This window comes from Pelophylax lessonae (assembly GCF_965119305.1).
Source record: "Pelophylax lessonae genome assembly, chromosome: 2".
NCBI classification, from domain to species: Eukaryota; Metazoa; Chordata; class Amphibia; order Anura; family Ranidae; genus Pelophylax; species Pelophylax lessonae.
The window spans coordinates 224360507-224387398 of record NC_138769.1 but is presented as its reverse complement, the minus strand read 5'-3'; the positions used below and the strand labels follow the sequence as shown (position 1 = coordinate 224387398).

Here is a 26892-nt window from a genome sequence, read left to right as displayed (position 1 = left end):
TACATCGTCTTTGGTCCATCTGACCACCATGGGAAAATCCCCAAACAGTTTCTTTCTTCCATTTCTAAACTATCAGATGTCCCCCTGTAGTGCTTAAATATGCCGTATTCCTCCAGTCCAGAGGAAGTGGGGGGAGACACATGTAGTCCTGGATTTCTATACACATATCTGAATGGATGCACAACTCCCCCCACCCTCCGTCCTTCATCGCTTGATCTGGTGCAGATACCCGGAGATCCGTCTCTGCTGGTGCTGCCTCCTCAGCTCATGTTTAGTTCTTTGAGTCATCGGCTGTTTCTTTGATCCGGAGACCGGTGGCTCGTCCGCTGTGACTCCGTTGGAGCGGTCAGAATCCTCCTCAGAAGACGTGCTTCCTCTGTGCCCACCTTCATTGATGCAGAGCTTGCTGAAGTTCTGCATGGACAGCGCTGCGATCCCATCAGCTCCCAGTTTGCTCGATGAAGAATGAATGGTTTTATTCCTTTTCTTCCTTCGCAGCTTCATCAGCGCGTCGGCGATGTGCCGGTCTCCCGCATAGTTGTAGATGATCTGCGCTCGCTCCTCTGCGCACTCGTCCCTGCCGGCGCGGAACAGCGTCTGTAACTGCAGGAGGTCAATGTCCTTGAAGATGTTGGCGGAGGCCTTCTTTCGAGCTCGCGGTTCTGGAGCCTGCCATGCCGGGGAGCTGGCTACCGACGCCGGAGTGCCCATGACCAGGTCACCAGGAAACCACTGTCCGTACATGCGGAGCCTCCTCTCCGGTCACGCGTTCCCCCGGATCATCGCCCCGCCTCCTCCTCCTCTCCCCGGTCTCCCGGTATGACCCGCACTCCTGTTCTCTGCATTCAGGTAACTAACGCGCAGGACTCGCCCCGGCCAATCGGAGCCCTCAGTAGGCGTGGCCCCTTGGACTCGGCAAGGCCCACGTTGCTGTGAGGTGTGGCATGACGTCACGAGGAGCCTCGTGCGAGGTGAGCGGTTTCCCGCCTCTGCTACTACCTTTTTTATCAATACTTTATTTTGTTGAGTTTACTCCTTTGAGTATTATTTTTTTGTTGATTGTTTCCACAGCACCAATTGGGTGTCTGAGGGATTGAGATTGGCACTTTTCATGATGGCCCTTCATGGTGCGACATGGACTGGCTTTATGACAGATATACAATCCAATTGTGAATCCTGTAACAAAGATGATGGCGATCTGATTGTTTATATTGGTAAAATTCAGAATCTCCTTAAGCGCAAGTCCCACCTACATTGGCATACTGAATATATTGAACATGATATTAATACACAAGGCCTTCGCCTTACCACTTTTCCTACAATAAGAAATCCTACTTCCTAATACTTTCCTAATATGAATTCAGGAAATCGTGCAAACGGATTTTGACCAAGAGTACTAGAGATTTGATGTCGCTTCTGGTTACACAATACAGAAGTGACATGCAATCTTTGGATACAGAGATTGAATCCTTAAACAGTCGGTATAAAAAGGTTTTTGAACTCCCTAGTTTTAATGCCAAGTGGAAGGAAGTAAAAGACCGCCTTGAAACCCTGAATAGAGACATTATTACCAAAAAGCAAAAGAAATGTAATTTAGACAAGCTTGCATTTATTGAATGCAAGTGGATGGAATGAAAATGGAGGCAGAGGTTATAATAGAATAACACCACACAATCACAATTACTGTTGGAGGAAACCAATACTGAATCTGACTCTTTTAATTCTACTGTTTCTTTTTCACAGACACAAAATCGTCCACTTGGAACTCAAATGTTGCGTCCTGTATCGAACAGTCACTATTGTATATATGTACAGTCTTTTGCCTTAGACAATCTCAAATATTGTCCTATGCCTTTTTCATATAAGCTCAGCTTGTATTGAATTTTTAATGTGTATTTAATAAACTTTAAAAGGTATCAGTCAGGAGAAGAGTACAAAAGAATTTCCAAGGCATTAGATATACCAGGGAACAAAATGAACACAATCAAGTGGAGAAAATATGGCACAACAGTGACATTACCAAGAACTGGAGGTCCCTCCAAAACTGATGAAAAGACGAGAAGAAAAATGGTCAGGGAGGCTGCCAAGAGGCCTACAGCAACATTAAAGGAGCTGCAGGAATATCTAGCATGTACTGGCTGTGGGGTACAAGTGACAACAATCTCCCATATTCTTCATATGTCTGGGCTAGGGAGTAGAGTGGCAAGCCTTTTCTTAGAAATAAAAACATCCAAGCCTGGCTAAATTTTGCAAAAACACATCTGAAGTCTCCCAAAAGCATGTGGGGAAATGTGTTATGGTCTGATGAAACCAAGGTTGAATATTTTGGCCATAATTCCAAAAGATATGTCTGGCGCAAAAACAACACTGCACATCACCAAAATAACACCATACCTATAGTGAAGCATGGTGGTGGCAGCTTTATGCTTTGGGGCTGTTTTTATTCAGCTGGAACAGGGGCCTTAATAAAAGATAGAGGGAATTATAAATAGTTCCAAATACCAGTCAATATTAGCACAAAACCTTCAGGCTTCTGCTAGAAAGCTGAACATGAAGAGGAACTTCATCTTTCAGTGTGACAACAACCCAAAGCATATATCTAAATCAACAAAGGAATGGCTTCACCAGAAGATTAAAGTTTTGGAATGGCCCAGCTGGAGCCCAGACTTAAATCTGATTAAAAATCTGTGGGGTGATCTGAAGAGGGCTGTGCCCAGGAGATGCCCTTGCAATCTGACAGATCTGGAGTGTTTTTGCAAAGAAGAGTGGGCAAATATTGGCAAGTAAAATGTGCCATGCTGATAGACTCATACTCAAAAAGACTGAGTAATCTAACAAAATCAAAAGGTGCTTCAACAAAGTATTAGTTTAAGGGTGTGCACACTCATGTAACCATATTATTTTAGTTTTTTATTTTTATTCCCCCCCACCTAAAAGATTTCTTGTTCAACTGAGTTGTACAGTTTATAGTTCACAATAAAGGTGGAAAAACTTCATAAATAATTTAGCTTTGTCTCATTTTCTTTACATCACAGAAAGCTGTCATTTTAACAGGGGCGTGTAGACTTTTTATATCCACGGTATTTTACAATGACTTTAGGTGCTTTTTGTGAATTCAATAGATATCCAGAAGAGAACCAAGGTCATGATGAAGTGGAGAATTCAAGGGCTTTTGGATGAGACCTCTTTTTCTGAGCTGTGCATCCATCCCTGCATGGATGTAAACATTGACATATAAGTGAACATCGGTACAGCCACTGCATCTCTTAGCGTGCCACTGGTTTTGACAGGTTGGCTGCGCCTCTGCACACAGGGACAGGTCTATGAATAAAGTCTGTGAATGAAGCCTAAAAGGCGAGACTTTCACTATACTGAATATGGATAACATTTACTCTTTCACCCAAACACATATCACTTTTACAATTTTTATTTTCACATTGATCCATACAGTTGTAGGTTTGAGTCCACTCAAGTTTATATGTCCTCTTCTAAGGTATGCATGTACTGTTCTCTTTTTGAATCACCTCCTCACACTATAGTACCCTGCAGAACACCCCCCTTCCCCCTTCTTACACCAGCACACATATTGTACACTACAGTACCCTTCAGCACACAGCACCCCCCTCCAGCCCCAGCAGACATACATTACATTATAGAACCCGCTAGAACACCTCCAGTATGCTTCAACACACATAGTGCCCTCCAGCACACAGCCCCCCCCCCCCCATACACCAGCACATATACAGTACACTATAGTACCCTTCATCACATATACAGGACACTATATTACCCTCCAGTACACTATAGCACCCTCCGACAGACATACAGGACACGATAGCACCCTCCAGCACACATACAGGACACTAGATTACCTTCCAGCACACAGAATCCCCTCCTATATGTCCACACACTATAGTACCCTCCAGCACATATACAGGACACTAGATTACCCTCCAGTACGGACACTATAGCTCCCTCGAACTGACATACAGGACACTATAGCACCCTCCAGCACATATACAGGACACTAGATTATCCTCCAGCACACAGAACTCCCTCCTATACGTCCACGCACTAGAATAGCCTCCAGCACATATATAGGACACTATATCACTCTCCAGTACACTTTCAGGACATTCTAGTACCCTCCAGCACACATACAGGACATTCTAGTACCCTCCAGCACACATACAGGACACTATAGCACCCTCCAGCACACATACAAGACACTATAGCACCCTACAGCAGACATACGGGACACTATAGCACCCTCCAGCACACATACAAGACACTATAGCATCCTCCAGCACACATACAGGACACTATAGCACCCTCCAGCACACATACAGGACACTATTGCACCCTCCAGCAGACATACAGGACACTATAGCTCCCTCCAGCACACATACAAGACACTATAGCACCCTCCAGCAAACATACAAGACACTATAGCACCCTCCAGCAGACCATCCAGCACACATACAGGACACTATAGCACCCTACAGAGCACTGTAGCACCCTGCAGCAGACATACAGGACACTATAGCACCCTCCAGCACACATACAGGGCACTATAGCACCCTCCAGTACACATACAGGACACTATAGCACCCTCCAGTACACATACAGGACACTATAGCACCCTCCAGCACACATACAGGGCACTATAGCAACCTCCAGCACACATACAGGGCACTATAGCACCCTTCAGCACACATACAAGACACTATAGCACGCTCTAGCACACATACAAGACACTATAGCACCCTCCAGCAGACATACAGGGCACTATAGCACCCTGCAGCAGACATACAGGACACTATAGCTTCCTCCTACACACATACAGGACACTATAGCACCCTGCAGCACACATACAGGGCACTATAGCACCCTGCAGCAGACACACTAGAATAGCCTCCAGCACATATATAGGACACTATATCACCCTCCAGTACACTTTCAGGACATTCTAGTACCCTCCAGCACACATACAGGACATTATAGTACCCTCCAGCACACATACAGGACACCATAGCACCCTCCAGCACACATACAAGACACTATAGCACCCTGCGGGGCACTATAGCACCCTGCAGCAGACATACAGGACACTATCGCACCCTCCCGCACACATACAGGGCACTATAGCACCCTCCAGCACACCTACAGGACACTATAGCACCCTCCAGCACACCTACAGGACACTATAGCACCCTCCAGGACACTATAGCACCCTTCAGCACACATACAGGACACTATAGCAACCTCCAACACACATACAGGGCACTATAGCACCCTTCAGCACACATACAGGACACTATGGCACCCTCTAACGCACATGCAGGGCACTATAGCACCCTGTAGCACACATACAGGACACTATAGCACCCTGCAGGGCACTATAGCACCCTGCAGCAGACATACAGGACACTATAGCACCCTCCAGCACACATACAGGGCACTATAGCACCCTGCAGCAGACATACAGGACACTATGGCACCCTCTAACGCACATGCAGGGCACTATAGCACCCTGCAGCAGACATACAGGACACTATAGCTTTCTCCTACACACATACAGGACACTATAGCACACTGCAGCACACATACAGGGCACTATAGCACCCTGCAGCAGACACACTAGAATAGCCTCCAGCACATATATAGGACACTATATCACCCTCCAGTACACTTTCAGGACATTCTAGTACCCTCCAGCACACATACAGGACATTATAGTACCCTCCAGCACACATACAGGACACTATAGAGCCCTCCAGCACACATACAGGGCACTATAGCACCCTACAGCACACATACAGGGCACTATAGCACCCTACAGCAGACATACAGGACACTATAGCTCCCTCCAGCACACATACAAGACACTATAGCACCCTCCAGCACACATACAGGACACTATAGCACCCTCCAGCACACATACAGGACACTATTGCACCCTCCAGCACACATACAGGACACTATAGCACCCTCCAGCAGACATACAGGACACTATAGCTCCCTCCAGCACACATACAAGACACCATAGCACCCTCCAGCACATATACAAGACACTATAGCACCCTCCAGCAGACATACAGGGCACTATAGCTCCCTCCAGCACACATACAAGACACTATAGCACCCTCCAGCACACATACAGGACACTATAGCACCCTGCATGGCACTATAGCACCCTGCAGCAGACATACAGGACACTATAGCACCCTCCAGCACACATACAGGGCACTATAGCACCCTCCAGCACACATACAGGGCACTATAGCACCCACCAGCACACATACAGGACACTTTAGCACCCTCCAGCACACATGCAGGGCACTATAGCACCCTGCAGCAGACATAAAGGACACTATAGCTTCCTCCTACACACATACAGGACACTATAGCACCCTGCAGCACACATACAGGGCACTATAGCACCCTGCAGCAGACACACAGGGCACTGTAGCACCCTGCAGCAGACACACAGGACACTATAGCACCCTCCAGCACACATACAGGACACTATAGCACCCTGCAGCAGACATACAGGACACTATAGCTCCCTCCAGCACACATACAAGACACTATACAGTGGGGATCGAACGTTTGGGCACCCCAGGTAAAAATTTGTATTAATGTGCATAAAGAAGCCAAGGAAAGATAGAAAAATCTCCAAAAGCCCTCAAATTACAGATTAGACATTCTTATAATATGTCGACAAAAGTTCGATTTTTTTCCCCATCATTTACACTTTCAAAATAACAGAAAACAAAAAAATGGTGTCTGCAAAAGTTTGGGCACCCTGCAGAGTTAATATCTTGTACTGCTCCCTTTGGCAAGTATCACAGCTTGTAAATGCTTTTTGTAGCCAGCCAAGAGTCTTTCAATTCTTGTTTGAGATGTCTTTGCCCATTCTTCCTTACAAAAGTCTTCCAGTTATTTGAGATTTCTGGGCTGTCTGTCACGGACTGCTCTTTTAAGGTCTATCCATAGATTTTCAATTATGTTGAGGTCAGGAGATTGTGAAGGCCATGGCAAAACCTTCAGTTTACGCCTCTTGATGTAATCTACCGTGGATTTCGAGGTGTGTTTAGTATCATAATCCATTTGTAGAAGCCATCCTCTCTTTAACTTCAGCTTTTTGCACAGATGGCATCAAGTTACCATCCAAAATGTTCTGATATTTTATTGAATCCATTTTTCCTTCTACTCGTGAGATGTTCCCTGTGCCATCGGCTGCAATACAACCCCAAAGCATGATTGATCCACCCCCATGCTTAACAGTTGGACAGAGGTTCTTTTCATTAAATTCTGTGCCCATTCTTCTCCAAACATACCTTTGCTCATTCCGGCCAAAAAGTTCAATTTCAACCTCATCGGTCCACAGAACTTGTTTCCAAAATGCATCAGGCTTGTCTATATGTTCATTTGAAAAGTTCAAACGCTGATTTTTGTGGTGAGGACGGAGAAGAGGTTTTCTTCTGATGACTCTTCCATGAAGACCATATTTGTACAAGTATCTCTTTATAGTGGAATAGTGTATTACAACTCCAGTGTCTGCCAGATCTTTCTGGAGGGATCGTGCAGTCAAACGTGGGTTTTGAATTGTTTTTCTCACAATCCTGCAAACTGTTCTGTCTGATATTTTTCTTGGTCTTCCAGATCTTGCTTTAACTTCCACTGTTCCTGATGATTGCCATTTCTTAATTACATTCCGAACAGAGGATATTGACATCTGAAAACGCTTTGCTATCTTCTTATAGCCTTCTCCAGCTTTGTGAGCGTCAACTATTTTCAGATTCAGTTTTCTAGACAACTGCTTAGAAGATCCCATGGTGCTGATTGTTGGGGCAAGGTCAGATGAGTCTGGGCAATTAAAACCTTTGAGATTGACATCACCTGGTCTTCCCAGACGATGATTGAGAACAATCCATGACACTGGAAGGTCTCAGCCTTGCAAAGGGGGCAGTGCATGCTATAAATTCTGCAGGGTGCCCAAACTTTTGCAGACACCATTATTTTGTTTTCTGTAATTTTGAAAGTGTCAATGATGGAAATAAAATCTAACTTTTGTTGACAAATTATAAGAATGTCTAATCTGTAATTTGATGCCTTTTGGAGATTTTTCCATCTTTCCTTGGCTTCTTTATGCACATTAATACGAATTTTTACCTGGGGTGCCCAAACTTTCGATCCCCACTGTAGCACCCTCCAGCACACATACAGGACACTATAGCACCCTGCGGGGCACTATAGCACCCTGCAGCAGACATACAGGACACTATCGCACCCTCCCGCACACATACAGGGCACTATAGCACCCTCCAGCACACCTACAGGACACTATAGCACCCTCCAGCACACATATAGTGCACTATAGCACCCTCCAGCACACATACAGGACCCTCCAGCACACATACAGTGCACTATAGCACCCTCCAGCACACATACAGGACACTATAGCAACCCGCAGCAGACATACAGAACACTATAGCTCCCTCCTGCACACATACAGGACACTATAGCACCCTCCAGCACACATAAAGGACACTATAGCACCCTGCAGCACACATAAAGGACACTATAGCACCCTGCAGCACACATACAGGACATTATAGCACCCTCCAGCACACGTACAGGGCACTATAGCACCCTCCAGCACACATATAGGGCACTATAGCACCCTCCAGCACACATACAGGACACTATGGCACACTAACGCACATGCAGGACACTATAGCACCCGGCAGCAGACATACAGGACACTATAGCTCCCTCCTGCACACATACAGGACACTATAGCACCCTGCAGCTTGCACACAGGACACTATAGCACCCTCCAGCACACATATAGTACACTATAGCACCCTGCAGCAGACATACAGGACACTATAGCTCCCTCCAGCACACATACAGGGCACTATAGCACCCTCCATCACACATACAGGACACTATAGTATTATTATTATTATACAGGATTTATATAGCGCCAACAGTTTGCGCAGCGCTTTACAATGTGAAGGAAGACAATACAGTTACAATACAGTTCAAAACAGGAGGAACTAGAGGGCCCTGCTCGTTAGAGCTTACAATCTAGAAGGGAGGGTCAAGTGAAACAAAAGGCAATAACCGAGGGGGAAGGGTTGATGGAGAAAAAGGAGGTACATTTGTTAGGGGTTGGTAGGATAGGCTTCTCTGAAAAGGAGGGCTTTCAGAGATCGCCTAAAAGCTAATAGAGTGGGGGATAATCGGACAGATAAGGGTAAGGAGTTCCATAGGATTGGAGAGGCTCTGGAAAAGTCCTGGAGGCGAGCATGGGAGGAGGTGATGAGTGAGCTAAAGAGCAGGAGGTTTTGAGAGGAACGAAGAGAGCGATTAGGTTGGTATTTTGAGATGAGGCTGGTGATGCAGCTGGGGGCTAGGCTGTGGATTGCTTTGTAAGATGTTGTAAGTATTTTGAATTTAATTCGTTGGGTGAGCGGAAGCCAGTGGAGGGCTCGACAGAGAGGAGCAGCGGACACTGAACGATTGGTGAGGTGGATGAGTCTGGCGGCAGCATTCATGATGGATTGAAGGGGGGATAGCCTGTGTAAAGGTAAGCCAATGAGAAGGGAATTGCAGAAGTCGAGGTGCGAGATGACCAGGGAGTGAACTAGGAGTTTTGTTGTGTCTTTGGTTAGAAAGGGGCGTATTTTGAAGATGTTGCGGAGGCTGAGGCGGCAAGATTTGGACAGCGATTGGATGTGGGGTTTGAAGGAGAGTTCAGAGTCCAGGACAACACCTAAGACCTTGGCATGTGGGGATGGGCTGATGGTAATGCCATTGATATTGACGGAGAAATCAGGGGAAGGGGCACGAGGTGGAGGAAAAATTATAAGCTCGGTTTTGGATGGATTAAGTTTGAGGAAGTGGTGAGACATCCAGACCGATATATCTGATAGTAAATTAGTGATACGTGAGGAGACTGAGGGAGAGAGCTGAGGAGTGGATAGTACCCTCCAGCACACACACAGGACACTATAGCACCCTCCAGCACACATATAGGACACTATAGCACCCTGCAGCAGACATACAGGACACTATAGCTCCCTCCTGCACACATACAAGACACTATAGCACCCTGCAGGGCACTATAGCACCCTGCAACAGACATACAGGACACTATAGAACCCTCCAGCACACATACAGGACACTATAGTATTATTATTATTATACAGGATTTATATAGCGCCAACAGTTTGCGCAGCGCTTTACAATGTGAAGGAAGACAATACAGTTACAATACAGTTCAAAACAGGAGGAACTAGAGGGCCCTGCTCGTTAGAGCTTACAATCTAGAAGGGAGGGTCAAGTGAAACAAAAGGCAATAACCGTGGGGGATGGGTTGATGGAGAAAAAGGAGGTACATTTGTTAGGGGTTGGTAGGATAGGCTTCTCTGAAAAGGAGGGTTTTCAGAGATCGCCTAAAAGCTAATAGAGTGGGGGATAATCGGACAGATAAGTGTAAGGAGTTCCATAGGATTGGAGAGGCTCTGGAAAAGTCCTGGAGGCGAGCATGGGAGGAGGTGATGAGTGAGCTAGAGAGCAGGAGGTTTTGAGAGGAACGAAGAGAGCGATTAGGTTGGTATTTTGAGATGAGGCTGGTGATGTAGCTGGGGGCTAGGCTGTGGATTGCTTTGTAAGATGTTGTAAGTATTTTGAATTTAATTCGTTGGGTGAGCAGAAGCCAGTGGAGGGCTTGACAGAGAGGAGCAGCAGACACTGAGCGATTGGTGAGGTGGATGAGTCTGGCGGCAGCATTCATGATGGATTGAAGGGGGGGATAGCCTGTGTAAAGGTAAGCCAATGAGAAGGGAATTGCAGTAGTCGAGGCGCGAGATGACCAGGGAGTGAACTAGGAGTTTTGTTGTGTCTTTGGTTAGAAAGGGGCGTATTTTGGAGATGTTGCGGAGGCTGAGGCGGCAAGATTTGGACAGCGATTGGATGTGGGGTTTGAAGGAGAGTTCAGAGTCCAGGACAACACCTAAGACCTTGGCATGTGGGGATGGGCTGATGGTAATGCCATTGATATTGACGGAGAAATCAGGGGAAGGGGCACGAGGTGGAGGAAAAATTATAAGCTCAGTTTTGGATGGATTGAGTTTGAGGAAGTGGGGAGACATCCAGACCGATATATCTGATAGTAAATTAGTGATACGTGAGGAGACTGAGGGAGAGAGCTGAGGAGTGGATAGGTGGATAGTACCCTCCAGCACACATACAGGACACTATAGCACCCTCCAGCACACATATAGGACACTATAGCACCCTGCAGCAGACATACAGGACACTATAGCTCCCTCCTGCACACATACAGGGCATTATAGCACCCTCCAGCACACATACAGGACACTAGCACCCTGCAAAAGACATACAGGACACTATAGCTCCCTCCAGCACACATACACCACACTATAGCACCCTGCAGCACACATAAAGGACACTATAGCACCCTCCAGCACACATACAGGACACTATAGCACCCTCCAGCACACATACAGGACATTATAGCACCCTCCAGCACACATACAGGACACTATGGAACCCTCTAACGCACATACAGGGCACTATAGCACCCTCCAGCACACTATGGGACCCTCTAACGCACATACAGGACACTATAGCACCCTGCAGCACACATAAAGGACACTATAGCATCCTGCAGCACACATACAGGACACTATAGCTCCCTCCAGCACACATATAGGACACTATAGCTCCCTCCAGCACACATACAGGACACTATAGCACCCTCCAGCACACATACAGGACACTATAGCTCCCTCCAGCACACATACAGGACACTATGGGACCCTCTAACGCACATACAGGACACTATAGCACCCTGCAGCACACATAAAGGATACTATAGCACCCTGCAGCACACATACAGGACATTACAGCACCCTCCAGCACACATACAGGACACTATAGCACCATCCAGCACACATACAGGACACTATAGCACCCTCCAGCACACATACAGGACACTATAGCACCCTCCAGCACACATACAGGACATTATAGCACCCTCCAGCACACATACAGGACATTATAGCACCCTGCAGCACACATACAGGACACTATAGCACCCTCCAGCACACATACAGGACACCATGGGACCCTCTAACGCACATACAGGACACTATAGCACCCTGCAGCACACATAAAAGACACTATAGCACCCTGCAGCACACATACAGGACACTATAGCTCCCTCCAGCACACATACAGGACAGTATAGCTCCCTCCAGCACACATACAGGACAGTATAGCTCCCTCCAGCACACATACAGGACACTATAGCTCCCTCCAGCACACATACAGGACACTGTAGGACCCTGCAGCACACATACAGGACATTATAGCCCCCTCTAGTACACATACAGGACACTATGGGACCCTCTAACGCACATACAGGACACTATAGCACCCTCCAGCACACATACAGGACACTATAGCACCCTCCAGCACACATACAGGACATTATAGCACCCTCCAGCACACATACAGGACATTATAGCACCCTCCAGCACACATACAGGACATTATAGCACCCTCCAGCACACATACAGGACATTATAGCACCCTCCAGCACACATACAGGACATTATAGCACCCTGCAGCACACATACAGGACACTATAGCACCCTCCAGCACACATACAGGACACCATGGGACCCTCTAACGCACATACAGGACACTATAGCACCCTGCAGCACACATAAAGGACACTATAGCACCCTGCAGCACACATACAGGACACTATAGCTCCCTCCAGCACACATACAGGACACTATAGCTCCCTCCAGCACACATACAGGACACTATAGCTCCCTCCAGCACACATACAGGACACTATAGCTCCCTCCAGCACACATACAGGACACTGTAGGACCCTGCAGCACACATACAGGACACTATGGGACCCTCTAACGCACATACAGAACACTATAGCACCCTGCAGCACACATACAGGACACTGTAGGACCCTGCAGCACACATACAGGACACTATAGCACCCTCCAGCACACATACAGGACACTATAGCACACATACAGGACACTATAGCAACCTGCAGCACACATACAGGACACTATAGCACCCTCCAGCACACAATAGCATCCTCCAGCACACATACAGGACACTATAGAGCCCTCCAGCACACATACAGGACACTATAGCACCCTCCAGCACACATACAGGACACTATAGCATCCTCCAGCACACATACAGGACACTATAGCATCCTCCAGCACACATACAGGACACTATAGCGCTCTCCAGCACACATACAGGACACTATAGCACCCTCCAGCACACATACAGGACACTATAGCACCCTCCAGCACACATACAGGACACTATAGCACCCTCCAGCACACATACAGGACATTATAGCATCCTCCAGCACACATACAGGACACTATAGCTCCCTCCAGCACACATACAGGACACTATAGCACCCTCCAGCACACATACAGGACACTATAGCTCCCTCCAGCACACATACAGGACACTATAGCACCCTCCAGCACACATACAGGACACTATAGCATCCTCCAGCACACATACAGGACACTATAGCTCCCTCCAGCACACATACAGGACACTATAGCACCCTCCAGCACACATACAGGACACTATAGCACACATACAGGACATTATAGCACCCTCCAGCACACATACAGGACACTCCAGCACACATACAGGACACTATAGCACCCTGCAGCAGACATACAGGACACTATAGCTCCCTCCAGCACACATACAGAACACTATAGCACCCTCCAGCACACATACAGGACACTATAGCACCCTGCAGCAGACATACAGGACACTATAGCTCCCTCCAGCACACATACAGGACACTATAGCACCCTCCAGCACACATAAGACACTATAGCACCCTCCAGCAGACATACAGGACACTATGGCACCCTCCAGCACACATACAGGACACTATAGCACCCTCCAGCACACATACAGTGCACTGTGGCACACGGCACCACCCCCCGCCGTCACAGCACACACATATCAGGCGAGGACTGTAAAAACTGTTCTGTATACACCAGACGCCACGCCCACTCTTTTCTGTCACGTGATCATGACCTCACGTCCCGTCCACCTCCAGACCCCTCTATTCTCTACCGTAAAGTAACTTCTGAGAGTCTCGGCCGGAGTGTACGTTACGGGTTTGGCGCCCGGTGTTAACCGTCCGCTGGCTCCAGTACCAAGTGCCCTGGCGGAATTCTCCGAAGAGCGGGCTGACGACGAGGGGGGGAGGTGAGCCCAGATTAACAGCTTTTACATACACCTATCTAAACCTCTTCTCTATATCACCCCCCATTTTTCATTATGGTTTGTTCTAGACCTATGAGAATGCCATATGGAGCAGTCCAAAGTTGTGGGGTGACGGGGGATTGTAGCAAAGTGTACAGCTGGTTTTCCGGGCCTCCTGGACTGACATTGTTAATGAAAGAGTTGGTTGTGTGGATGTTGTGCTCACATATGGCAGGCTCGGTATTCTAATATCTAGTCTGCCTAGGTCAGAGTGAGTCAGGAAAGTGCTGGACATACACTTGTGTACATAGAGCAGTAAAGAGGAACTTGACTTCAATGAAGAAAACAAAGGCAGTGTAAACAATGGGATGAAATGAGCGCTGTAACATACATACAGACTATGAAATCCATGCTTTCTCTTACAGACTAGGATAGTTTATATTCCTCAGAACTTTCTGTTCTCTGCCTCGCTGCCATTCTCACTAAGGTTTCATGCATACGGACTCTTTTGGGTATCCAACGTAAATTGCGGTCGTCATTCTGCGCTTCAGCGTACAGGCGCCCATCGTAAGGAATGGCAGTACTTGGGTGTACTCCATGCTTGGGTAAACGTGCGCAGAGGTATAGATTACTGGATGCACCAGTCACATCTATGCCCTATTTACACAAGTACAGTGTATACCAGCATGCAGACATTCCTTACTATGGCTGAAGCTGTTCTTCCCGGGTGCAGAAATATGCCTGTCATTTCCATCGGATGCCCAAAAGCGCCCAGGTGTCCCGAGGCCTAAGGGCAGAAAATTCATTGTTTAGTTTTTAAATCCATGCCACCTGTCACTGTGCTTTGCAGCAATATCCCATGCATGCGTACCTGGCACTTTAACAGGAATTGTTTTCTGTACATGTTGCCATAGTATTGACAATGTGTAAACCAGGGGTCTTCAATCTATGGCCCTCCAGTTGTTCAGGAACTACAATTCCCATCATGCCTAGTCATGTCTGTGAATGTCAGAGTTTTCCAATGCCTCATGGGATGTGTAGTTCCGCAACAGCTGGAGAGCCGTAGTTTGAGGATCCCTGGTGTAAACTGTATGATTCCCTAGATCAGGGATCTTCAAACTACGGCCCTCCAGCTGTTGCGGAACTACACATCCCATGAGGCATTGTAAAACACTGACATTCACTGACAAGACTAGGCATGATGGGAATTGTAGTTCCTGAACAGATGGAGGGCCATAGTTTAAAGACCCCTGCTCTAGATAGAGTGCTGTGTGCGCAGGCACAGGAATGGCAGTGCATGGGCTCTCAGTGCTCTTGGCGTTTCCTTAAAGTAATTGTAAAGTCTCATTTTTTTTTTTTCCTATAAAAATAACAAACATGTCATACTTACCTGCCCTGTGCAGTGGTTTTGCCCGGATCTTCTTCTCAGGTCCCTCTTCCGTGACCCTGGCCTCTCCCTCCTGTTCAGTGCCCCCACAGCAAGCAGCTTACTGTGGGGGCACCGAAGCCGAGTCACAGCTCCCTGTGTCCATTCAGACACGGGAGCTCCAACCTGGCCCCGTCCCATCTCTCCCCTGATTGGCTAGCTGACTATGATTGACAGCAGTGGCAGCCAATGGGGCCGCTGTTGTGTCTCAGCCAATCAGGAGGGAGAATCTTAAACGGCTGAGACACTCATGGACATTACTGGACAGAGATGGACCTCAGGTAAGTGTTAGGGGGGCTTCTGCACATGGAAGGCTTTTATGCATAGAATGCATTAAGATAAAATCTTCTGCCTTTACAACTCCTTTAAGTCATAGTCCCCTTTCACGTGGACTTTCTGATCAGGTCCGCCTGTCTGTTTTTCAGGCGGACCTGATCAGATGCTCCATGCATCCGTATGGAGCAGCGGATGTCAGCGGTGACACCCGCTACTATCTGATCCGATCCTGTCCGTGAAATCCAGACAGATGGTAACCCTATTTTCCATCTGTCTGGAGGATCAGATGAAAACGGACAGGCGGCCTGTTTTCATCCGATCTCCCATAGAGGAGAGTGGGGATCTGACAGGTCCATCTCAGCACAGTGAGCGGAGACAGACCAGTCATCCGCCTGCTGAGTGGGGATCAGCGGATTGATACCCCACTGAGCAAAGTGGAGTCCGCCGGGTGGAAAGCCCGTGTGAAAGGACCATTATGACTTTTATATCTGAGAAGCCTCCTTTCAGTGTCATTCTGGTCTAGGGGTGAAATAAGGAAGCAGAGGGAGAGGCTTGGGGGGAAAAAAAATGTGATTTTAATAAAGCATCTCCCCCCCACCCCAAAACAAACGCACAGTTGTTTGCAGCTCTGCATGTTTAAAGTGGTTGTAAAAGCAGAAGGTTTTTTTTATCTTAATGCATTCTATGCATTAGGAAAAAAAAGCCTTCAGTGTGTAGCAGCTGCCCCAGCACCCCCAATACTTACCTGAGCCCCATCTCTATCCTGCGATGTCCACGCCTGTCCTCAGCCGTCCAGGACTCTCCCTCCAAATTGGCTCTTGCTGCTGTCAATAAAAGTCAGTTAGCCAATCAGGAGAGAGATGGGATGGGGGGTGAACAGTAGCTCTGTCTCTGAATGGACACACGGAGCTGCAACTCGACTCGGGTGCCCCATAGAAAGCTGTTTGCTGTAGGGACACTCAGTAGGAGTGAGGGGCCAGGATCAGCAAAGAGGGACCCAAGAAGAAGAGGATCTGGGCTGCTCTCTGCAAAATCAATTGCACTTTACAATCACTCTAAAGTGTCACTAAACGCAATAATTTTTTAAATTTTTTTTTTGGATTTGGGGGAGAGGTATTAGAACACCTTTCAGTTCCTTATCACTCTCTGTGTCCCCTGTAGGGATACTGTTCATTTGGTATTTTTAACAAAAAAAAAAAAATAACACTTACCTTGCTCTGTGTAATGATTATGCACATATCCTCCTCTTCTCTGGTCCCTCTTCGGTGCTCCTGGCCCCTCCCTTTTGTTGGATTGCTTGCTATGGGGGCACCTGAGCCAAGCTGCAGCTCCCTGTGTCCATTCAGATGCGGAGCCGTGACCCAGCCCCACCCCCTTTCTCTCCTCATTGGCTAACTGACTTTGACAGCAGCGGGAGCAGCCAATAAGGAGGGGAGTCCTGAGCAGCTGAGTGTCTCCTGCAACATCGTTGGATCGAGATGGGGCTCAAGTAAGTATTAGGGGGACTGCTGAACACAGAAGGTTTTTTATCTTAATGCGTAGAATGCATTAAGATAAAAAAAATCTTCCTTTACAACTACTTTAAGTCTAGGGGGTACGGGGATAATTAGTAATACTTACCTTATTCTTTGCTCAAGCAGGCGTCCTAAATCCACATAACTGGTCCAGTGCTGCTGCCTCTGTAAGCTGTTCCCAGCCATGGCTGCATGCCTGTCTCCTCCAATACAATGCAAGGTTAAAAGCCCTGTATTGTATGTGATGGTATGGTTAACAGTAGACTGTATACTAAAAGCTGAACTCCTCGCTGGAAAAAAAGAACCCTTGCGGTGCCCCCCTCCCCCCCACACCACTAAAAGGGTTAAATGTTTAAGTTTAGGGGATACAGAGATAAGGTGTAATACTTAAAGCAGATTTTTATCCACAAGGGGAAGTTCTGCTTTTCTGCTTCCTGCTATTGTCCTCTATTACTTTTGGATACATTTAACAGGTACCCACTCCGCTTCCATTGGGATCACCTGAGCAATCCGAGGGAAAGTTTGACTCCCCCCCCCCCCCCCCCCCTGTTGCCTGCAGCCTCTCGGGACACGTCACAGGTCCCAGAAGGCTATGAGACCATTCACAAGGCACAGCTCATCTCACACATGCCTAGTTGGAACCGGCTGTGAAGTCAGAAGGTTAGTAAACCTGCTGGCGCCAGGAACCCAAAGACTGGCAAAGAATCTGCTTGGGTGAGGACGGCGCTGGATCCTTGGACAGGTAAGTGTGCTTTTATTAAAAATCAGCAGCTACAGTATTTGTAACGGCTGGCTTTTACTTTTTTTTTTTCTACAGCCTGAAGATCCTCTTTAAAGAGGAACTTAGCCCTGGTGAAGAAAAAATGAAGTCATCAGCTACAAATACTGTCGGAGCTGAGGTTTAATAAACATGCACTTACCAGTCCCGGGATCCAGCTGTGTCCTCACCTGGGCCAGTTCTTTGCCAGTCCTCAGCTCCCGGTGCTGCCATTTTGGATGTGGGAAGCCGGCTGTGACTTCCTAGTAATTAACAGCCAGCTTCCCACTGCGCATGCATGAGCAGCACTGTGCTTTTTCAATGGACCTACAACCTCCTGGGACCTGTACTGTGTCTTAGGAGGTTGCAGCCTAGGTGATCCAATGGCGCTTTTCCACTGCATGGAACCGAACGGTTTGGCTCGCTTTTGTGCTTTTCCACTCCGGTGTAGGAACGGTTCGGTACGGTACGGCGGCGCTTTTCCACTGCATGGAACCGAACAGTACGGCTCTCAAAAACAGTACCACCTCGATTGTGGTTCCAAGAGGTACCATACCGGTACCATATCCCACAATCCTTTGCATGCAGTCACTACTAGCCACTGATTGGTCAGAGAATCATTGTTATCCCACCCACTTAAATTTAGTACTACTTTAGTGGAAAAGCAAACCATACCAAACCGTACCGAACCGTTCCAACACCGTACCATGCGGTACCAGCAGTGGAAAAGCAAACAGGGCCGAGTAGAGCCGAGCCGGTACTTGCAGTGGAAAAGTGCCACAAGTAGCAGTGGAGCTGTTACCTGCTCCATGGAACAGAAAATCTCCAATGGTGGTAGAGGTGAGGAGGAGGAGAAAAAGCAAAGATTCCTTTTTTAGGGAAGATCCTGGACCTCCAGAGTAAAGAGGACTCACCAAAGCCATCTAGAGTTGTTTCTACTTTGGCATGGCTTCATTATCAAGGGTGGCACAATGATGCTGTCATTGCTAAAGCCATGGCATGCATGACAAAACGCATCACGCCAGATCTTTAAACGCACTTATCTGATATAGACTTCATCACTTAGCTGGCCTAGGTAACAAGAATAAAGGAGCTGGCCATGGATGACAAATGTGTTTAAAATGGTGGCTTGGGCTTTGGGGAAGAGGTAACAAACCAAGGGCATTAAGTAAAAACAAGCCTGAGGGGGCGTAGGTAAGTGATTTTACATTATACTGAATGTACATTAGTGCTGGCAGTTTATTGGGCAGGGGACCGTTATATTAGGATCTGCTTTAACGTTTGCAGTGGAAATTTTGTTCTGGTTTGAATTGCTGTCCTGTGGGAGATCTCCTTTCAGAGTTTGTGAAAGGCCACGCCAAAAAGGAAATGTGTTTGTAAATAAGTTAAGAAGGGAATGTTGCTTTACTGGATGCCTGAGTGACTTGTTACTTCCAATGCCCAACTCAGGCACTTGTTTTTTTTTTTTTTTTTTTGTTTTTATTATGTTTAGTGAGAGAGTCCTAATATGTGTTGAGTATTTTTTGCTTTTTCTGTCCCCACCGGGAACATTTTCCTTTGCTTCCTGCCCCGGTGACACCAGTACAAGAAATGGGGATTCACTGACCTCATCTAGACATGAAGACACAGAATGCAAAACAAATCTGATACTCTAATGGCCGTACACGCGATCCGAAAATTGGACGAAATATATTGCTTTCGAGAGCCGATCAATACAGTTCATGCGATCGGACAAACACAAAAACATTTCAATCTCGTCCGATTTTAGTTTAATCAGTACAGTTGTCGTCTGAAAATACAATACGAATACTTTACAACACATTACATCACTTCTGATTTTTAACTTTAGTAACCTTTTCATTTTCGTTATGCGAGTGGCATGCAAAACAAAGTCACAATCTGTCCGATTTCAGAATCGTGTGTACAGGCCATAAGCTATATTGACACGGATGATTGGGGGCATATATATCAGATTTCTGTGCCAAGAATCAAGGCTGGAAAGTCTGTACAAAGCAATGACAGGCTGATGTGTCTGCACTCCTGGGGATTGATTACCTGCAGTTAGGGACAAGTGTCTGACCCTGGACCTAATCTTTGTTTCCAGGATCTCTTATCCCGTTCTTAACCACAGATAACTGTGGGATGTGCATCATTTTCTGTTAGGGTTTCAAAGCTTTTACATTTTGGATCAAATGCACATAAGGGCCAATGGCTGGCTGGGCCTCTGATGGACAGACCTGTAAGTTAACCAGCGGTAATAACTTTTGTTAGAGGGTGTACTGTATAGTTGGGGATTCCTGGATTACACATTAGATATAGATTGGTCCTGAGTATCTTTGCAGCAGGGCTTGACAAATTTGCTTTGAATCGAGGCTAGGAGCCAGCTAAAAAAAAGTTAGCAGCCAGTTTTTTATTTTTTGACTAACAGGGCTTTATTTTCGAAGACGGAGATGGCAGATCTTGAATTTGCACATGGAGGGGACTGGAGCTGGGCATGCTGCTGGGTGGGAAGACTTTCTCCCTGGGTGGTTTCAGAGAATGCGTGTTCCTTTGGGGCTCTCTGGGTGTGGGGATTGACACTTGAGGTTGTTGGGGCTGAGGTTTTTAATGTGTTTTTGGTGTGTGGCATGCTGTGGGGGCTGGACTCTGCTCGCCTTGTCTCCAGTGCTGCGCTAGGGGACTCGTGGGGAGGGGGAGAGGTGCGCCACGGTGCATAGGGATTGGCTGGTGCTGAGAGAGAGAGAGAGGAGAATGTGGGGGAGACTTTATGCGTGGCAGTGGTGGGTTTACTGGGGGAGGGGTTGCACGGGGTGCCAGTGTGTGGAGAGGAAGAGAGAAATTTGACTCTGCTAGAGCTAAGAATGTTGGAGCTGGATTGGATGCCCAGTGCCTGAAGCTGCATGTCTGGGGTGTCAGGCAATGGGAGTTGCTCACACCTGGTGCTGGCAGATGCCTAGGTGCTAGGGAGTGGTTTCTGGTCGCCATGGCTACCTGGCACCCAGGATTTGTCTAGCCCTGCTTTCCAGTATATTTCTGTGTGTGCTGGATTGGACATACTCTAAACTGAGACTTTGTAGCATCGCCTTTAACCACTTAAGCCCCGGAAGATTTTACCCCCTTCCTGACCAGGGGGTATTTTGCGAATCGGCACTGCGTGACTTTTAATGGACAATTGTGCGGTCGTGCGACACTGTACCCAAATGAAATTGACGTCCTTTTTTCCCCACAAACATTTATTTTGGTGGTATTTGAACACCTGTGCGATTGTTGTTGTTTTTTTTTTTTTTTTTTTTTTAGTCCAATTTGTTATCTGCTACATATGTTTGGTAAAAAAATCGCAATAAGCGTATTTTGATTGGTTTACGCAAAAGTTATTGCGTTTACTAACTAAGGGAAAGATTTTTGTAATTTTTATTGTGTTTTTTTTTTTTTTTTTTTTTTTTTTTGTGGGACTGCGACATTTGCGGCGGACAGATCGGACCCTTGACTGACATTTTTGACACTTTTGGGGGTACCAGTGACATTACTACAGTAATCAGTGCTATACATATGCACTGTTACTGTAAAAATTACACTGGCAGGGAAGGGGTTAACTTTATTGGAGAAGGAAGGGTTAAGTGTGTCCCTAGGGGCGTGCTTCTAACTGTTATGGGATGTGGCTGTTTGTGTAACTACAGAGATATATATGATCCTGCATAGCAGGACCGTATGATCTCTGCACTTACACAAGGGAGAATGACAGGCCTGCCTTTCTCCCTCTGTAAGGGACGATCGCCAGTAACCGGCGGACATCGGGTCCGCCGGTCACACTCGCCCCCTATTGACTCACAGGCGAGTGACGTACCCATACGTCAATTTGCACGGGGCTGACCGCCGCAGTATATGTACTTGCGGCGGTCGGCAAGTGGTTAAAGTAGAATTTCACTCTTTCAATCAACATGGACAATTTTTAATCCTCATGCTGCTAGCATTAGTAAATAGATAGGAAAGTATATCATATATACTTGTTTCAAACTTTTTTTTTTTTTTTACATTTATTCAGTTACTTCCTGGTTTTCATGCCAGGGCAAGTGATGTCATACATCCCAGGATTCTTCAGGAAGGGAGGAGGGGCTTTCTCAGCAAAGCACACCCTCATGCCTGAGCTAAGGCCAGACAGATTCCTGGAAGTAAATGCTACATGAATTATCTGGCCCCGGCTAGAAATGATTGGGGGTGTTTTTCGAAGTGATTTCTCAGCAAAGTAAAGCCTGGAGACATGGATGGATGGGGGAGTTTGCTCTCAAATTAAACAAAGCCATGTTTTTGGTTTGTGGTGCTCAAATGCAGTGTAGTTCCACTTTAGGCTCAGTTCACACTTGTGTGATGTGGGAACCAGCGCAATTCCAGTTTGGGTTCCCGCATCACATCACACTGACCTCTGCTAACCACTGCAGGTGTCAGTGTAAAGTTAATGACCCTCCCCAAATCGGATTGGAGTGTGAACTGTGAAATCGGACAGGAATCGGATCACTTGGATGTGAACACACATGTGATCCGATTATAGTGTTGACCAAAAAAATAAATAAAAAGGTCCTGCACCATTTTGGTCTGAATGTGATGCAAATTCAACCATACAAACTGTAAAAATAATTAAAAAATTGTAAAAATAAACAAAGTGTATGGCTGAATCGCAATAGTGAGTACTTAATTTAGATTACGGGTACATATCATTTTGGACAGGTTGGCATATGAGGAACTCAGGCACATCTTACAAAAGTATCCCTTAAAAAATCATGAAAGGAGGGTTATAAAGAAATTTTCAGGTATACTTGCAAGCTTGCAGGATGACAGTTTTGTCATGAGCGAACACAGGCTGTATGTTCACAGTTTTGCGTTGCTCTGCTGGCTCAGAAGTAGACAGGATTGTGATCATCACATGCTCCTGTTCCTGCACCTGGTCACCCACTGATCAGCTGTATGTACAAGGAAGTGTGTGTGTGCAGGGGCTATTATGTTTAGGTAGTTAGTTACCATGTACCAGTCTTCCTCCAAAAATGCCTGTAAAGTCAGTTTATTGGTTGTGAAGCCACTATGATAAGATCATACAATCCCCTCTGTTAAATAAGGACATGTGCCCCACTGCATGTGTTTTATAACAAATATGCCGACTTCTACCTTTTTTCAGAGCATCTCCCAGCGCTCACATGACTTCTCACTGCTCTCCTGGGCTGACAAATACAGCAGGAGGGGGCGAGTACTCCCGCTGATGTCAGCTGGGAGGAGAGCATCGAGGAGTCCCGTGAGCGCTGGGAGACCGCTCTGAAAAAAGGTAGCAGTTGGCATATTTTCTATAAGGCACATGTGCTTATTTAACACAGGAGATTGTATGGTCAGAACATTGTTTTTTTTTTAGCAGTAGGAAGGGAAGGAGTGGGGTGAGGAGCAGTCTTGACACAGCAGACAGGCAAGGGGGAGGGAGGTAGAGAGCTGCAGATAATGTAGCACTTAAAGTTTAAACTGACCAGGGTGTTAGGGCTCAGCAGCCATGATAAACCGTGGTCCGTGTACAGGGGGGAGGGCAGAACCAGGAAGGATCAGCCAGGTTTATTTCTATGATACAGGGGGGCAAATTACACAGCACAAGCACATGCTTTAGGGCAGGGGTCTTCAAACTATGGCCCTCCAGTTGTTCGGGAACTACAATAACCATCATGCCTAGTTATGGCTGTGACTGTCAGTTTTACAATGCCTCATGGGATGTGTAGTTCCGCAACAGCTGGAGGGCTGTAGTTTGAGGATCCCTGCTTTAGGGGAACAGGATCAATTTTTTTTTTTTTTTAGGGTGACAAATACTTTAAAGTGGAGTCCCCCCCCATTTTTAATAACTTGGATTACATAGATGTATGTAATCCCCTTTAAAACGACTTTTACCAATGGAAACTTTTTTTTTTTTTTGCTAGTAAATACCTTATTTTCTTGTTTATTCATCCTCTCCTCACTTCCGGGTCCGATCGGCGATTACGTCATTCGATTCGCAGGGGGTTCTGGGATGTATTCCATGGCATGAAATCTCGCATTATTACACAGGAGCTGAGCTGTACTGTATGTATGGAGGCTGTGCTTTGCCCCGCCTCCGCCCTGCCTCCTCTCAGTGAGCTGTACTGTATGTATTGTATTGAGGCCGTACTGTGCCCCGCCTCCTCTCAGTGAGCTCAGTGAGGATATAATGCTTTCAGTCCTCGCTCACTGAGAGGAGGTGGGGCGGAGGCGGGGCAGAGTGCGGCCTCAATACAATACATCCAGTACAGCTCACTGAGAGGAGGCGGGGTAAAGCACGGCCTCAATACATACAGTACAGCTAAGCTCCTGTGTGATAATGCGAGATTTCATGCCATGGAATACATCCCAGCACCCCCTGCGAATCGCCAAATGACGTAATCGCCGATCGGACCCGGAAGTGAGGAGAGGATGAATAAACAAGAAAATAAGGTATTTACTAGCAAAAAAAAAAAGTTTCCATTGGTAAAAGTCGTTTTAAAGGGGATTACATAGATCTAAAGTTACTAAAATGGGTGGAACTCTACTTTAAAGTGCCCATTGTCCTCAGCTTAGCATGCTACACTTTGGAGCTTTATCAGGCCCTGGATCGAAGCTTCGCAGAGATTGAAGTGGAGGCAGCTGTCTGTCCTAACAAACAAGCTTATGTTGTGGAACAATATTTCTGAAAATGCTGGCGAAGAGATCAGATATTGTTCTCCATAACAGGGAATTGAATGTAGTCTGGGAAGAACTACAGACACATTTTGATATTTTTGGATGAGCTGTGAATTGTAACAGTTGGGAAGGTACAAGAAGCCCGATGCTTCCAGCTCTAGGACAGAAGATCCTTGACCTTTTGGAAACCAAGACTATTGAAATGACCTTTCTGCACTAGAATCCATGGGCAAAACAGAACTCTTTAGGAAGAGGAGTCTTTCAAAGAGAATACCTAAAAACCACAAGCAAGTAGAAAATTATGAATTTCCAGATTTGCTTGAACAAAAATATATTAAAGACTTAAGAAAAGCGTTCATGCATTTATTTCTAGTTGTTTACGTTGGGTTATGTGGAATAAAGTGAAGGTAAAGAAGATAGAGGGAGGAAGTTTCTAGGCTGTTGACCCCTCTTGATGTTCTGTCTCCTAATTATGTGGGAGGACACAGTTTCACTGAACTGCTGTCTTGAAAGAAAGGATAAGCTCCTCTTTCTAGCAATCATTAACAAGTGTAGTGGAAATATTGCTAGGCTTCTAACATTTTACCTTAACAGTTCAAGAATTCTTTGTGACGTCTTCTTATTGTTACTACTAATTTTAGGCATACTTAGATGTGCAAACTTTGTTTTCTAGGGCCTTTGCAAATAAGTCTGTGTGCGTAAGCTGTACAGTGCAATGAGGAGTGTATGAATTGGGCTCCTTTTACATTAGGGCGGGCAATCATTGGAAATCTTGCGACTTTGGAGTGCGACTTTGATCTGACTTTACATTTCCTGGACCAAAGTTGCATCAAAAGTCGGACCATAGTAGTTCGGAAACCTTTTCTCAAGTCACAGCGACTTCTGTAGTATCTCATAGGTTGGATCCCAAGTGTGAAAGTAGCCTTAGAGCCGGTTCACACTAGCGCGCGACTTGTCAGGCGACTTGTCAGCCTGACAAGTCGTGCACCGTCGCGGTCCATAGACCGCTACAGGACCCGTTCTAATAGGAGCTACACAAGTCGCCCTGACTTAGAAAAAGGGTCCTGTACTACTTTGGGGTGACCTCGGTGCGACTTGCATAGACTTCCATTATGTGCAGTCCCTGCAAGTCGCTCCAAAGTCGTGGTGCATGGTAATGCACAAGTCGCCCCCGAAGTAGTAAGGAGTCGTGCCGCCTCAGTGTGAACCGGATCTTAGGCACCTCATGAAATAAAATGTTGCATAAGGGCTCTTTCACACGGGCGGTCCGATCAGATCCGCCTGTCAGTTTTTTAGGCGGATCTGATCGGATGCCCCATTCAGCCCTATGGAGCAGCGTATGTCAGTGGTGACATGTCCGCTGACACCTGCTGCCATCCACATCCGATCCTGTCCGTGAAATCCGGACGGATGGAAACCGGGGATCGGATCGGATGAGAGCGGACAGGCGGTCCGCTCTCATTCGATTCCCCATAGAGAGCAGCGGGGGCTGTGACACCTCCCTCTCCGCTCTGCAAGCGGAGACGGAGCTGTCATCCGCCGGCTCAGTGGGGATCGCAGATCAATCCCCGCTGAGCAGCACGGATCCGCCTACGGAGGCGGACCGTGTGAAAGAGCCCTTAAAGTGATTGCAAAGCTTTATTTATTTAAATAAAATAACAAAAATGTCATACTTACCTGCTCTGTGTAGTGGTTTTGCACAGAGCAGCCCCGATCCTCTCTTCTCGGGTCGCCCGCTGACGCTCCTGGTTCTATAGAAAGCATTAAGCTAAAAACCCTTTAGGCTTTAGAACCACTTTAAGAAAAATGTGTATAGTTTAAATGCCATATTGTTAGGTTAGCCATACATGCTTAGATTTGTCTCAAGCAATCAATATATTCCCCATTCCACTCTA

General features: G+C 46.7%; 2 protein-coding genes across 2 annotated transcripts in view; one reads left to right on the top strand and one right to left on the bottom strand.

Annotated features, from left to right (window-relative positions):
* Positions 1-86: 86 nt before the first annotated feature.
* On the bottom strand, positions 87-813 carry LOC309545543 (arginine vasopressin-induced protein 1-like). The gene has a single exon (XM_082244756.1). It carries the CDS (start codon positions 742-744, stop codon positions 205-207), a length of 540 nt encoding a protein of 179 aa, XP_082100882.1. The 5' UTR covers positions 745-813; the 3' UTR covers positions 87-204.
* Positions 814-14159: 13346 nt separating this feature from the next.
* The window catches only part of LOC309547223 (serine/threonine-protein kinase 38), a 94513-nt gene continuing 81780 nt past the window's right edge, over positions 14160-26892 (top strand). The window contains exon 1 of the mRNA XM_082247035.1: positions 14160-14331. The gene's annotated coding sequence lies outside the window, so the exon portion shown is untranslated. The remainder of the gene's footprint in view (positions 14332-26892) is intronic.

Bases quoted from the DNA above. Each gene is read 5' to 3' on its own strand.
- LOC309545543 (XM_082244756.1), bottom strand. From the start codon at position 744: ATGTACGGACAGTGGTTTCCTGGTGACCTGGTCATGGGCACTCCGGCG.